At 44.9% G+C, this 13,991-nt stretch overlaps 1 protein-coding gene across 2 annotated transcripts in view; it reads left to right on the top strand.

The window, feature by feature from the left end:
- Positions 1-4,740: 4,740 nt before the first annotated feature.
- The window catches only part of UVRAG (UV radiation resistance associated), a 66,838-nt gene continuing 57,587 nt past the window's right edge, over positions 4,741-13,991 (top strand). The window contains exon 1 of one of the 2 annotated variants that reach the window (XM_066340657.1): positions 4,741-5,079. In XM_066340657.1, coding sequence (XP_066196754.1) covers positions 4,999-5,079 — 81 coding nt within the window. In that variant the 5' untranslated portion in view covers positions 4,741-4,998. Of the gene's footprint in view, positions 5,080-11,335; positions 11,394-13,991 lie in introns of those variants that run through there. The other variant, XM_066340658.1, reaches the window with a different exon arrangement.

Below are 13,991 nucleotides of genomic sequence, written 5' to 3'. Positions count from 1 at the left end.
ATATAAGACTGAACTGAGAGGAAAACAAATGACTTCAACCCCTTTTTTGCTTGGACTTCAACAACTTGAACTCTGACTTTTTTTTGCTTAGGCCTTTGATTTCTTTTTGTTTGGGCTTCTTGCTTGGACTACCTTTTGCACCCCTCCTTTGAAGCCCTGTCTCTCAGTCACACAGCACTGTGCCAGGGTCTCACCACTCTCACAGGGAAAAAAATTCTTTGAAATATCTATTTTTAACCCTGCTTTCTGTCAGTGTGAGGTCATTCCCCCTTGTCACAGACTCACAGAATATTCTGAGCTGGAAAGGACCCACTAGGATCATTCTGTCATTCCAGGACCACGTCCAAAGCCCCTCTTCAGCTCTCTTGCAGCTCCTTTAGGCACTGGCAGAGGGTGGGTCTGAGGTCTCCCTGGTGTATTCTCTTCTCCAGGCTGAACATCCAGAGCTCTCCTAGAGAGGTGCTCCAGCCCTTAGAGCATCCCCCTGGCTGCCCCTGGACTCACTCCAGCAGCTCCATGTCCTTCTGATGTTGGACCCCAGGGCTGGAGGCAGCACTGCAGGTGCAGTCTCACCTGAGCAGGACAGAATTCTCCCTCCCCTACTGCCCCTGCTGTGGGACCAGCCCAGCAGATGGGGGCTTCTGAGCTCTCAGTGCACATGGTCAATCCTGTTGAGCTTCTCATCCATCAGCACTCTCAAATTCTTCTCCCCAGGGCTGCTCCCTGTTCATTCTTTGCCCAGCCTCTGTGCTTGGGACGGATTCATGTGCAGGACCTTGGACTTAGTCTGGTTGAACTTCACAAGGTTCACACTTCTCCAGCCTGTCCAGATTCCTCTTGATGCCATCCCTTTCCCTCTACACAGCAGACACACCACTCAGGTTGGGTGGATGGGGAGGTTATGGATGTGGGATGCACACAGTGCTCCCCATCTGCCCAAACTGAGCAATGTATCTCCTGTGCTTGCTGCAGCCACAGGAACTTCACCTTTTATGATAACACACAGCAGCAACACCCATGGGGACATAATAAAGGTTATGCTGTGATCTTCAAAATGATCCAGACAGATAATGGCAGCATTTTGATTTGGTGAAAAAATTCATATGACAGTTTCCAGCACATCAGTAAATTACTCAGGATCCTGTGTAATGCCATAGACGTGGGTGAGTTGGGCAGCACTGCTCCAGCATTGCTGCCTCCAGTAACTGTTCAGAATTAGGGACAAAAGAAGCCACTCTACAGCTGAAGCTTGCAAATACTCTGCCTAAAATAATCCAACAGTCCCAATTAAGGAGATAATTATTGCAAACCCTAAAATTTAGGAACAATCTGGGTTATTAAAAGGCTGTCATCATGTTGAATGGTCATTGTTGTGAACTATACAAGGCAGGTTACTAAACCTCTCAAAACTCCTGAAAATCAGAGGTAAATCTGAAACCTTATCCCTACAAAATTCTCATTTTATAATGCCCTTGGAAATGGTTCTTTTTCATGCTGACATAACAAAACTCAGCAATAAATCTGAAATTTAGAATGAGGCCCAAGCTTGAGCCAGTGTGAACTGGAAATCTGCCAGGACTTCTTAGCAGCTGTCTGAGTAATATCAGTAATATCAGTAATAAATTCACATGGGGTTCGGGGTCATATTTGAATTTTTCTCTGGGAGATATTTCACTTTTTAGTCCCTGAATTATGGGTTACAGCTCTCAATCAAGAAGCAAATGCAATCTCCATATACATGGCAAGTGAACTGCTATGGTAAGTAAATAATTTGACTTTTCTAAACATAATTATTTTATCATTACAGTCTGTTCCTGTGGAAGTGAAGAAAAGTAGGAAAATCCTGCTATGGTAATGACATAGACTTTCAATTCAGCAAATCTATGTAAATTAGTGTCCTGGTGTTCTCTGGGATAATTTTCTCCTTAGTAGCTGGTATGTGGTTCTGTTTTGGATTTAGGATAAGAATAATTTTGATAACATACTTTTTATAGAAGGAGAAGGTGGAGAAGTAGGGGAACATCAGTCACAGAAACATCATGTTTTATCTGAGGATGGGCTTACTTGTTGCTTTAAAGGATGTTTTGGGGTGTTTTATATTTTGGGCAAACAAGCAGCAGCATCTTCACACTGTTTATATAAATTGTTTTTAGTGATTTATCTCAGGAAAACCTATTTTTACAGCTACGATCTTCTCTGATTTTCTATCTAAATCTAAGCTAGAATTAGTTTTGCTCTCTGGAGGAAACATATCAAGAGTCTCAAAGGCAGAAAGCATTCTCAGAATTTCTTTAGATAATTTTGTCACTCTGAATGTATTTTTCACACCTTGAGCAAAGAGATCCTCCAGTTTTCATCCTAAAAATCAAGTTTCAGTCGTCTGAGGTGAAGATGGAATGCTCAAAAGGAAGGAGAGTGTGTCTTGTAAAGTACCAGAAACCAGGAGGTGAATCAAACTGATACAACAAGTCCAAAATGACTTTGTTTGAACTTCCTGATCTAAGGAGTCTGGGTATTGAAAACAGGACATTTGCAATAGAAAATACTGAAATAGAAGGTGGGTTTTTTTTCATCAGAAGGAACAAATGGAGACACACTTGTACCCAGAAAATCTTCCAAAAAAGGCCACTGTTTTTAATTAATTTTCCTGATCAGAGACAGCAACATCCAGAACTCACACACAATGCCAGGCTCAACAATGCCCAAAACTTAATCTTGAGGTATTGAATTTATTTGATGCCTACATGTAGAATCAAACAATTTGGGCAAAGAAGTCCATATAGATGTGTTAATATGAGATAATAGGGAATCACTATTACTAGGGAATCACCCAGGAGAAAAGTTTAGCATCTCCATTTCAACTAAGAAGCATTTTGGAGAAAAGCAGACCATGGTAAGCAGCTGCAAAGGAAAGAGCAAGATGGAAGAGGGTGACTTCATGCCATCAAACCCCAGAAAACTTGACTTTCCATTCCAGCTTTCATTTTACTTCCTCTTTTGAACAAGATCCCTTTTGAATGCCCTAGACCAAAATAAGTGCTGAAGACACTGCTGTTGCAACACCTCACCAGAGCATGGATATTACAAACCCAGGAATACTGCAGGTGAATGGAGGCTTACTGGGCTTCCAGCAGGATGGTCTCCATGGTGTGGGAGATGGATGATGCTGAGGACAGGAGGACTGGAGGAGAGGAGGAGCAGAGAATGGGTTTTTCCAGCACTGCCCAGCACATTCAGCCCTTCCAGAGCTGCCCAGCCCAGTGGGAACAGGCATTTTCAGTGCTGTGGCACACATTAGGGACAGACATTCCCAGTGTCACTGCAGCAATGGCAGGCCTGGTGCTCCCAGCAGCGTGGGGACAGGGGTTTTGGCTCTGATGGTCCCTGGCAGAGCCATGGGGGTGAGTGTCTTGAGTACAACACCCACTCCAGGCAGTGCTGCAGAGTTGCTGTTGGGATGGATGGCCCTGGTGGGGCACAGGGAGAGGACTGGTGTCCTGAGAGCTGCACAGTACATGGGGATGGTGTTGTTCCAGGTGGGCATGGTCCCTCCTCTGCTCAGGATGGGTGTTGCCTGGTGGGATGGGATGGAGGCAGGTGCTGAGGCGATGGTTTCCTTGGGCTTTGGTGTGTGTAGGCATCACGGCTGGTATGACGTGAGGTGGGTTGGCCTGATGTGGGATGACTTGGCATGGAATGGGATGGGTCCACGTGATGTGGGATGGGTTTGTCTGATATTGAGGTGGTTGGCATGATGTGGGGCAGGCTGGTCTGTTGTTGAGGTGATCTGAGGCAGGCTGGGGTGACGTGGGGCAGGCAGATGTGCTGTGGAGAAGGTTGGTGTGATGGGAGGCAAGTGGACGTGACGTGGGGAAGGTTCATAGAATCATGGAATAAGCCGAGTTGGAAGAGACCCATCAAGATCAACAAGTCCAATTCCTGGCTGTGTGCAGGACACCACAACAATCCCATCATGTGCCTGAGAGCATAGTCCAAATGCTTCTTGAACTCTGTCAGACTTGGCGCTGTGACCACTTTCCTGGGGAGCCTGTCCCAGTGCTCAGCCACCCTCTGGATGAAGAACCTTTTTCTAATATCCATCTCAAACCTTCCCCAACTCAGCTTCAGGCCATTCCTTCAGGTCCTGCCACCGGTTACAAGATTTAAGAGATTGGTGATGCATGTCCCTCTGCTTCTCCTCCTGAGGATATTGAAGACCTCAGCGCTGTCTGCTCTCACTGTTCAAGTCTCTTCTCCAGGCTGAACAAAAGAAGAGACCTCAGTTGCTCCTTATACGGCTCTTCAGACACTTCGCCGTCCTCACGGCCCTCCTTTAGACCTTCTAAAGGAGCTGGCTTTGCCTGAGGTCTTTTTTTACATTGACACGACACGGATGTGACCCGAGCCGGGCCGGCCTGTCGCGGGGCAGGTGTCACACGGGGCAGGTGGATATGACGCGGGGCAGGTCGGAGTGAAGAGGAAGGGGCGGTGAGGGTGACACCACGGCCGATCCCCGGGTCGGGGCCCAGCCCCTCAGAGCCCGGGCGGCCATGGTGCCGCGGTGCCATGGCGACCGCCCCGCCCCGTCCCCTCCGCTCACCTCCTTTCCGTCCCACCACGTGATGACAACAGCTCCGGCACACGTGACGGAGGCAGTGCCGTCAATCAAACGCCACCTTCTCCAATCACCGCCCGGCATCGGGCGCCGTCCCGCCTTCCGGAAGCGGGCCCTCGAACCGCGTTCCAGCGGTTTGACAGGGCCGGCGAAGAGGGGCGTTGATTGACGTCGGAGCGAGCCAGTCGTAACTCGAGAAGGCGGGCGGGCTCCCGCCCCTTCGGCGCGGGGACCAATGGGCGTGCGGGAGGCGGAGCCTCGCCCACCCCCCGGCACTGCGGTAATATGGCTCCGTAGCGGACGGCCGGCTCGGCGTCGCTGCCGCCATTAACCCCTGCGCGCCCGGCGGCCTCGGGGAGGTGGAGCGGGGACCCTAGGCGAGGATGACCTCGGCTGCCGGTCCCGCCGCGTTACCGCCCGGCTCCGCCGCCCGCGCCCTGCATGTGGAGCTGCCTTCGCAGCAGGTACGGCGCGGCCTCGGGGCGCCTCTCGGAGGGTGTCTCCAGGTGAATCCCCTGAAGTGTGGGGTGCTCTTTTCGGTGTGGGATGCCCTGAGGTGTACGCAAGGACGTGCTGGCTGAGGTGTGGGTTGTTGCGGGGTGAAGGGAGATGTTTCCTGGACTGAGGGGTGCTCCCTGAGCTGTGGGGTGCCCTGAGGTAAAGTGAGGCACAGGTGCTCCGTGAGGTGTCAGTGGGGCTTCCCCCAGCTCTGAGGGGAGCTGAGGTGGAGTCCCCAAGCTGATGGAAGGGGTGTCCCTGAGGCAGAGGGGGACTTGGAGCACCTTTCTCTTAGACTGGTAGGAAAGCAAGAGGAAGCATGGGGCTAGAGGTCTGTGCCTCTCTCCCAGGGCAGTCAGGTGGTATTTTCTCTCCCAGGAAACTACTTCTGTGCCTGTAAAGGATCTGGAGCAGGCTAAAGGTGGGAGTTCCAGCAGGAATAACACCCTGAAAATCGCTGTGAAACTCGGGCACCTCGTGGGGTGTCCACTCCTCCTCTTGTTGAGGCGGGGAGCGAATGTGGCTATAGCATGAGGTGTATTCTGAAAAGTGGTGAAAGATTCTCTTCCCCTTCATATTGCATCCTTCCTTCAGCTAACTTGCTTTTTCAAGCTTGCTGATAATTGACTTTTGGTTTACTGAGCATTTGTCACCCATTTTAATTTTGGAGAGCACGAATTTTAAGCTAGGTTCTGCCTAAGTATTTAGCAATCTCTACCAAACCAACTCTGTGTCCCCTTTCCTTCTTGCAAGTGATAACTTTGATTGTACAGGAGCTGGAGCAGTAGTGGTGAAGGTGGGAGTAATGACCAAAATGTTGCTTTTCTTTAGAAATACTGTAAGATGTGAGTGTTGTTTTGGCTCATTGACTCAGTACAATTGATGTTATTACGAGGTAGATAAGCAATCTGTGTATCTTGAGCTACATGTTACCAGGTGAGAATATAAACAGTACCTAGAGGAAAAAAAAAATCAACAGATGTTAACTTGAAGTGGATCTATAACTGCTCTTTTATTAAACGTGTTCTAGGAGACATCCACTTAGGGGCAAAGGCAAGGAATGGAGGTGGCTGTTGATCACCTGACCCAAATTTGTGAGCAAGTACTTTTTCTGAAATGTGGCTCTGTTTTGTGTTAATAAACAAAAACCTGAATGCTGCTCTGTGTGAACAGGAAACAGTGGATTGTCCATGAGATAAGTACGACCTTCTCCTTGATGAATTTTTGATTTTATTCTTTCTCAGGCTTGTGCAAGGACCAAGTGACTGCTGCAGGGAGAAGCCTGAGATGTTAGTCATTGGACTTCATTTGTGAAAGTGAGACCAAAACACAGGCTTTTTCTCCTAGGAGCAGAAACTTTCGTAGGAATTCCTGGGAACAGAAACTGAGTCATCAATTATAGGATGTTCCAGTTGAGTAAATATTTATTGAGGATGCTTGTATGTTAATTGTAGCAAGTGTAAGGCTGTGACAGAGACTGAGGGATTGTTCTGCTGTGTGCTCTGCTAACACAGGGACCGTGTGCTGAGGGATCTGTGTACTGTGTCTGTGCTTGGAATCTAATTGAGAGGCTCAGCTGAGCTCACTGACAGCAAATCACCCTCTTTTCTCTGTATTTTCTGAGCTCAAAAGTCTGTTGCTGAACTGCAAGATACCCTGAAGGGGCTCAGCACATTGGAACTATTTTACTGCAGAATTATGGAAAAGAGAATCATTCCTATCATACCACCTCTGTAATGCCACAGTCTGGCTGATCCAAGCTGTGTAAGGCAAGGTAATTGTTTGCTGTGTGCCAGCCCAGAAATCAACTTGGTGATTTGTTTCAGTAGACAGCTTTCTTTAGAACATCCAGTGCTACGTATTTTTGACTGTAAGGATTGATGACTCAGGATGGTCTGAGTTGTGGCTATAAATCTCTCTAAAGACAGATTCTCAACTGTGAATTCAAGGTGAGTGCTTTTCAGGGGCAGGAGTTCTGACGGTGTGATTTGGGTTTAGTCTAGCTTTAATTGTTCCAGTAACACTCACATCGATTAGAAGACAACATTCCTACTTCTGACACTTTCTCAGGAGTGAAAAGTTTAGTCCAAAACCTTTTGCTACTGTGATCACACTTATGTCAAAACTGACTGACCTCTTCTTTAGCTTGTTTGCATGGCGGGATGACTGGGGCAGAGAAGGCCTTTTGCTGTTGCATTCTGTATTTTAAGAAGGAGAAACAGGGGGTATGGCTGTAAAGAAATGCATGTGATTAAGCATAAAATTCCTTTTTGAATCCCTTAGTAATTGTGTTAGGATATTCTTTTTTGCTGTAAGACCGAGCACAGCAGAACTGAAAATGTGAAATAATTGCACTTCAGGAGCAGAGATTCTTTAGTTATATCTCTTCCCAGCTGCTTGACACAAGAAAACTGGGAGTGTCATGATAACTTTAGGATTTCTGAATGCTCAGAACAAACTGTTCAATCCTGTCATTATAAACAGTTCAAAGCAGTGGAGGGGTTGGATGACCCAAACCTTTCAGACTCTCAGATATCCTCAATGGAAAGGATTGGACAGAAAAATGTAGCCTGAATGCAGAGAGACAGTCATGCCACAGTCAAATGATCTATTGAATGCTACTGTGCTAATTGCTGGCCAAAACAGATTTCACATGTGGCTGTCTAGTGACAGAAGGCACAGAGTCATGGGCTCCAGAGCCAGCCTGGGAGGGAGGTGTATCTGCTGAGTGTGGTAAAGAGGGAAAGAGTAAATTGTGCCCCTGTGCACAGCCATGAATAGTGTCAGACCAGGTGACCCAATATTTTCTCTATCTTTCAGTTCACAAAGGTCTCTTGACAGATAGTGAAAGTTTCTGTGGAGAGGAGCAGCAGTGAGGTTTCTTTCAGCTGCAGGTGTCAGAAGTGTATGTTTAGGGGAGAGCAAAACAGAGCAACCAGTTACTGAAACTTCTCAAGGATGCTCTGTGGCCTCTATTAATGTTAAGGCTGGGATTCCTAAAGGTCCAGTTGGAGTTTTATGCACTTTCAGAGAGTCCCAGAGCAGTGCTCAGCGTACATGGCTCCTGTGGCTTCCATACTAGCTGAACTCTGGGAGCATCTCTACCCTCAGGATTGGACCCTCCAACCAGTTCCTTATCCATCCAACAGTCCACTCATCAAATCCATCACTCCAGTTTGGAGAGAAGGATGTGGGGGACCACGTCAAAGGCTTTACTGAAGTCCAGATAAATGACCTCTGTAACTCTTCATTGTCCACTGGTGGTCACCCCATCAGAGAAGGCCCTTGGGTTGGTCAGGCAGGACTTTGCTCTGGTGGAGCTGTGATGGCCATGGAATCACCTCCCTGTCTGCCATGTGCCTTAGCACAGCTTCTCAGAGGATCTGTTCTGTGATCTTCCCAGGCACAGAGGTGATGCTGACAGGGTGGTAGCTCCCAGGATCCTCCTTTCTGGCCTTTGGAAAGATGGGCACTATGCTTTCCCTTTTCCAGTCACCTGGGACTTCACCGTGATTTGTCTAGTATCATGGAGACTGGCTTGGCAACTAAATCAGCCAGTTCCCTCAAGACTGTGATGTATCTCATCATGTGCCATAGACTTGTGCACATCCCTCCTGTCCATCCATTCAGGAGGTGCAGGAAGAGAGGTTGTCATTGAAGACTGAGGCAAAACAGTTGTTGAGTACCTCAGCCTTCTCATCGGTTGTTACCAGTTTTCCAGGATTATTTATCAGGGGGTAACACCTTTCACTTTCTTTTTCTGGGTAGCATATGTGGAGAAGCCCTTCTTTTGTGTCCTCTGCCAGGTTCAGTTCCAGATTCAACTTGGTTTCCTTCTTTAAAGGTGTGTTTCACTCATACACAACATTTTGGGCAACAGGGCAAAAAGGGAGGATTCAAAGTGTGCTGGCAAAAGTGTTGGAGGGGTCTTGTGTAGGAGGAGTGAAGAAAGTTACTGTATGGACCCAGGGCTGCACATGAATGAGACTTTAAACAGTGAGAAAATATTATCTTTTTAAACAATAGTTTTATATTACTCTTGTTACATGTTCTCTTGAGTTATATGGAAAAAAAAGTCTAATTCTTAAATATTTTACTTCTCCTTTCCTACAAAATATGGAGGGAGGAGAGAATCAGAATAGTGAATGGAAAGTGTTGTATTGGAATATTGCTTTCACTTCTCTTTGACACACACTGTCTTTAAATGCTGAGTGGGAGGGAATTGCTGCTCCAGAGAAACACCTCAGTGTGAGTTGTGACCTGCTGATTTACTCAGTTGTATCCATACCCAGCTCTATCAGTGTTTGGTGTTTGTTAGAGACAAGTTAGGAGGAGCAGCTGTTAAAGTTACTAGAAAATTGTAATTTTAGCCCAAAAGGCTGGCTGTTAACCTGCTGCTGGAATTTTGCTGTCTGCAGTATTCCAGAAGGGATGCAGGTGTATTTTGCAGACCAAATGATCTGTTGATAAGTTAAAGAGAGACTGTTATGTCCAGAAACCGTACTAAACTGGTTTTCCTGCTTTGTTTGGGATGTTTGTGGTGGGTTATGGAATGCTCTTAATTGAGCAACTTGCTGGCTAAAGACTGAAGTCTCATTTATGAAGGCAAACTGACTTTATTTGCCCTTGATTTATCATCCAGCAACAAGATCAGCTTTAGTATGCTTCAGGTTATTAATCTTCCTATGGTGTTTCCTTGTGCAACCTGGAGCATCCTTAAGTGCTTCTTTAAGGTCAGAATTTCCATTGCTTTGATTTTTGTTGATGCCCTTGGTTCTTTAAGGCCCTGTTTATTTACTGGTTGCTTCCTTCTGAGTATCATCTTCCTATTTCCAGGTTATTCCCACAGCACAAGTGGACTAATGCTCCCTTCCTCAAGGTCATGTTAAGAGGCTTAAGGGACTTCTCTCAACTGCTGCAGTGTGTTATTAATGAGGTGGGACTTACACCCTGATGTTCTCTTTCCTGCCTGGTGGGTTAGTTCCTGTGCTGTGTCATGTGATGCAGCTACAGCTTCAGTCTTTCATCTTGAGACTAAATACTTAGACAAACTCAGAGAAAAACATCAATAAGGGTGTTATTTCTAGCCAGCTCTTCTAAAAGGTTTTGGTTAAAGATGGAAAGACTGTCTAGTTTCCTATTGTTTGCATCTTATGTAAACACCTAGCAAGAAGAGCTTTGGCAATATTTCTAAGATTTTCTTAACCATAGTTGAGAGCAATTATTTTTAGGGTGTGCTGACAGTTCTTACTCTTTGGATCAGTGGTGTTTGCCAGCTTGCTGGATCTGTCACTCTTGATGTTACAGTGACCATAACCAAACCCAGCTGTTGAAACAATACACAGAAAGAGCTTCATTTGCCCAAGACCCTGCATAGGCTCATGATTTGGCTTTTGAAGCCTTCCTGCTAACATTATGTTTAAGTTAATTCTGTGTATTGAGTCTTGTTTTGCCACACCTAACCAGCTATCCTGTGTCCCAAGACTGAATGTGTCTTCTGTACCTGCCCCTACAATATGTTTTAAATGACAGGCTTTTACAATCTTTCTGCAGAAATTAGGACAAATTCTGCATGTAGAAAAATAGGATTAAGGTGCAGAACATTAGTGAATCGTGTGAACACCGTGAGCTTACATCAGTTTTAGTCTTAGTTCTTTCATTCATTTTGGACTTTAAAGTGAGTGGTGTTGATTTTATACACATGATTATGGGGTACAAAGAGAAGATTTTTTTGTGCCAGCTGAGCAGTTACCAGCTGTTCACATCATTTCATGGGGGTAGAAGTTGAGTTCTGAGTTACTCTTCAGTGTAAATTCAATTCCATAGTGAGGAAGGAGTTCAGAGGGTTAGCAGTAGGAGAGGGTACAGGGGCACACAGACCACAGAACACAGCTGTCTTTCAAGAGTAATACAAAGCCTTAAGCTTTTTTCAGTTATAGTATAGTTATCTGTTTTAATTATTTTCTCATGCTACAGTATTAAAGAAGCAGATCATGCCATAGACTAACATATTTTGTTAGATCTGACATTGGCTTCAGATGTTGCATTCCTGAACTCCATACTGATCTTGCAAAGGGCTGTTTTTCTTTCAGATAGCTGGAAAATAATTCTCCTGCATGGCCATGTCAAGTATTGAGATATTCCTTGTTCTTCCTATTTCACTTTCTCCTTGTGTGAATTAGGGCAGACTTGATGATGTCTTTTGAACATCTTCCATTTCCTGACTGTTCCTGGTGAAGCTCTCAGCACAGTACAGAAGCAAGAGTAGCCATGGCATGGGGTATGGATGATTAGAAATCTGTATTGACCCTTGATGTGAAAGCTTCATAACTGTTTTCCTTCTTAAAGGAAACTTTCAAAAGCCTTTCAGCTGCTCAGAAGCATAAAGGAAAGGAGGCCCTTTGATTTAAGGAACTGTAAACTAAAATTCACAAATGTGCATTTTGGAAAACTTGGAGCACATGTCGATGAAATAGCTTTGATTTTTCTTGTGGCCAATTAGGCTTTGACTTTTCTTGTGGTCATTTATGCTGGTTAAATCACTCTGCACAGGTTCAGTGTATTTGGTTCCTTGCATAAGATCTTTGGGAATGTGAGGTATGTGATACATGTGAGTGTGTTGCACCTTGACAGGAAAAAACCATGCAGTCGTGTTCCTGCAGTGAATCTTTGAGCTAGTGTTGTCCTCGGTTCTGATTCCTAGTAGAAATAGTTTTTGAACGGCATTTGCAAGAAAGTAGCTAAATCTTAAAAAGGGAAAGGAGTTCCTGGGTGGCTGTTGATCACTTGACATGAGGAAATGGAGATATGAAGGAGGTGCGGTTGTAAGGAGAACGACAGGTTATTCACTGAACTAATTATGGCTACGTAGCTTTGAGGGCCTTGCTGGCTTCAAGTGTGTGCTAGAAGACATTAAAATAGAATTCATAAAAATTCCTTATGGTGTGTCCCACAAAATTGCATATCAAATGCTTCTGCTTTGCATCAGAAGTAGATCTGAAAGTCCATTTGATTCTCTTGATTCTGCACTGTGGAAAACTGTTAAATTGCCAAGCTCATAAATCTTCCTAGGAAGTGTGCAAATTGCAATACAAGAGTTTTCTTTCCCCTCCTGTGGTTTTAAGTAACCATACATCTAAATAGTGCCTAAACTTCCCATGTACATTTCTTGGATATTAAAAGCTTTGCTTTTGCAGCAGAGTTGACCCATGTGAGATATGCTCCACTTCAAAAAAAAAGAGATGTTAAATTGGAAAATGAGGCAGCCTGAAAACTTACATGACTTTAAGCATGAATTTTTGTCTACCACCTGACTTCCAAGAGATTGTATCATGTGAGTGCTTCTTAGTATTCAAAGTGGCACAGAGAGGTGAAAGCTAATAGTGGAAATCTGAGCAAGTTGGAAAGTGTAATATGGAGGTGTAGAGCAGTGCTGTGATAATAAATAATGCTCATGTTGGCTAAATGTAGATCATATTTTGGTAACTTTTTTTTGTTTCAGGGCTGGAGGTTTTATGCTTTTTAAGAAAATGACCCACCTCATCCTGTCTGCTATGAGGTACAAAGCACACAGAGCCCTCTGTTTTAATATGATTTAATTCTGACAGGCATCTAAATAGCTGACATTGCAAGCTCAGGTCCGTTCAGTTCAAAAACATTGGGTTTGCTGTAGTAACATTTGTGTTGGTAACTAATCTTTGCCTCCTGCCTTAATGCTGAAATAGTTGGAAGGATTTTGCTTAAATTCTTCCAGAGCTTCTGTCGGTCATAAAGCAAGAGGAACCAAGCTACGAAATTCATGTGAAGGCCAGGTAAAAACAGAGCATGTACCATCTTATACAGAGGTCAGAGCTGATCCTGATGTGAGAAGAATTCAGAGAATTTACTTGACAGGATTGTGAAGAGGGCATCAGTCAGAAAACAGAGATGAAGACTGTCTTTTGGTGTGTCTTGGTTAAAAACTGTTTCATAAGTAAAGTACTGCATTAAAGGCTAAGGAAGGAGACCTGGTACTGAAACTTTAGCCAATGGTGAAAGTTCTTTGTTCTGGAAATACAGTCATTGCTTCTGAGCTCATTAGGCCTCTGAGGGAGCCCTAAGCAGTGATATAATTTTGGTGAATTTGGGCTAAGTAATTTATGTAAACTTCTACTTTGCTTGTACAAGATGACTTCCCAACTTTCTTAATGCTGGTTTTACCATTGCATTTTCTCAGGCAAAAGTGAGTTTTTGGTTACATGGGTTGTATGGGAAGTCATCAGTAATGGGTGGGTGGGACAGTCTTTTTCAAAATCAGTCATCTAAAACTTTCTTCCTGGGCAATTGAATTTAAGCTTCATTCTGGAAAATGTATTCCTGTTTATAAAGTTCTTATATTTGCCTGATAAAATTTCTGAAACTTGCATATGGCCATGGGTACAGTTGGGCCCACTGTCAGTAACATCTGGAAGTTTTCAGCCAAACCCTCCACAGAGGGGGCTGTTTGATGGCATCTTGGATGATTCTTGCTGGAAGAAACAAAACTGCTTGCCTTGCTTAAGTTCACAAACTCTCTTGACACCTTTGCAAATTTATTTGACATGTCAAAGGGCTTGCTGAGAGTAGAATTCATGAACAGCTTTGCTAAAAGAGCCAGTGCTGAAGAGGGAAGACCATGCTACTGGGAGAAGGCAGATGTGGGACAAAGAGAAAACAGACCTCCCTCTTTTGCCAGCTGTGAGCTGTTAGATATCTGAGCTGCCAATAGCATGCTAGGCTCCACGTGATTAGAAGGCTTTGCTGTTGCCCATGTTAGTGACCTGAGCTTCACAGCTGATATTTGGAGCCAGAGCTACAGTCAGTGTGATGGCTGAGTACCAGAAATAGAAAATGGAGTTTG

The sequence above is a fragment of the Sylvia atricapilla genome, chromosome 2 (assembly GCF_009819655.1).
Source record: "Sylvia atricapilla isolate bSylAtr1 chromosome 2, bSylAtr1.pri, whole genome shotgun sequence".
NCBI classification, from domain to species: Eukaryota; Metazoa; Chordata; class Aves; order Passeriformes; family Sylviidae; genus Sylvia; species Sylvia atricapilla.
This window is presented reverse-complemented; position numbering and strand designations above follow the sequence as displayed.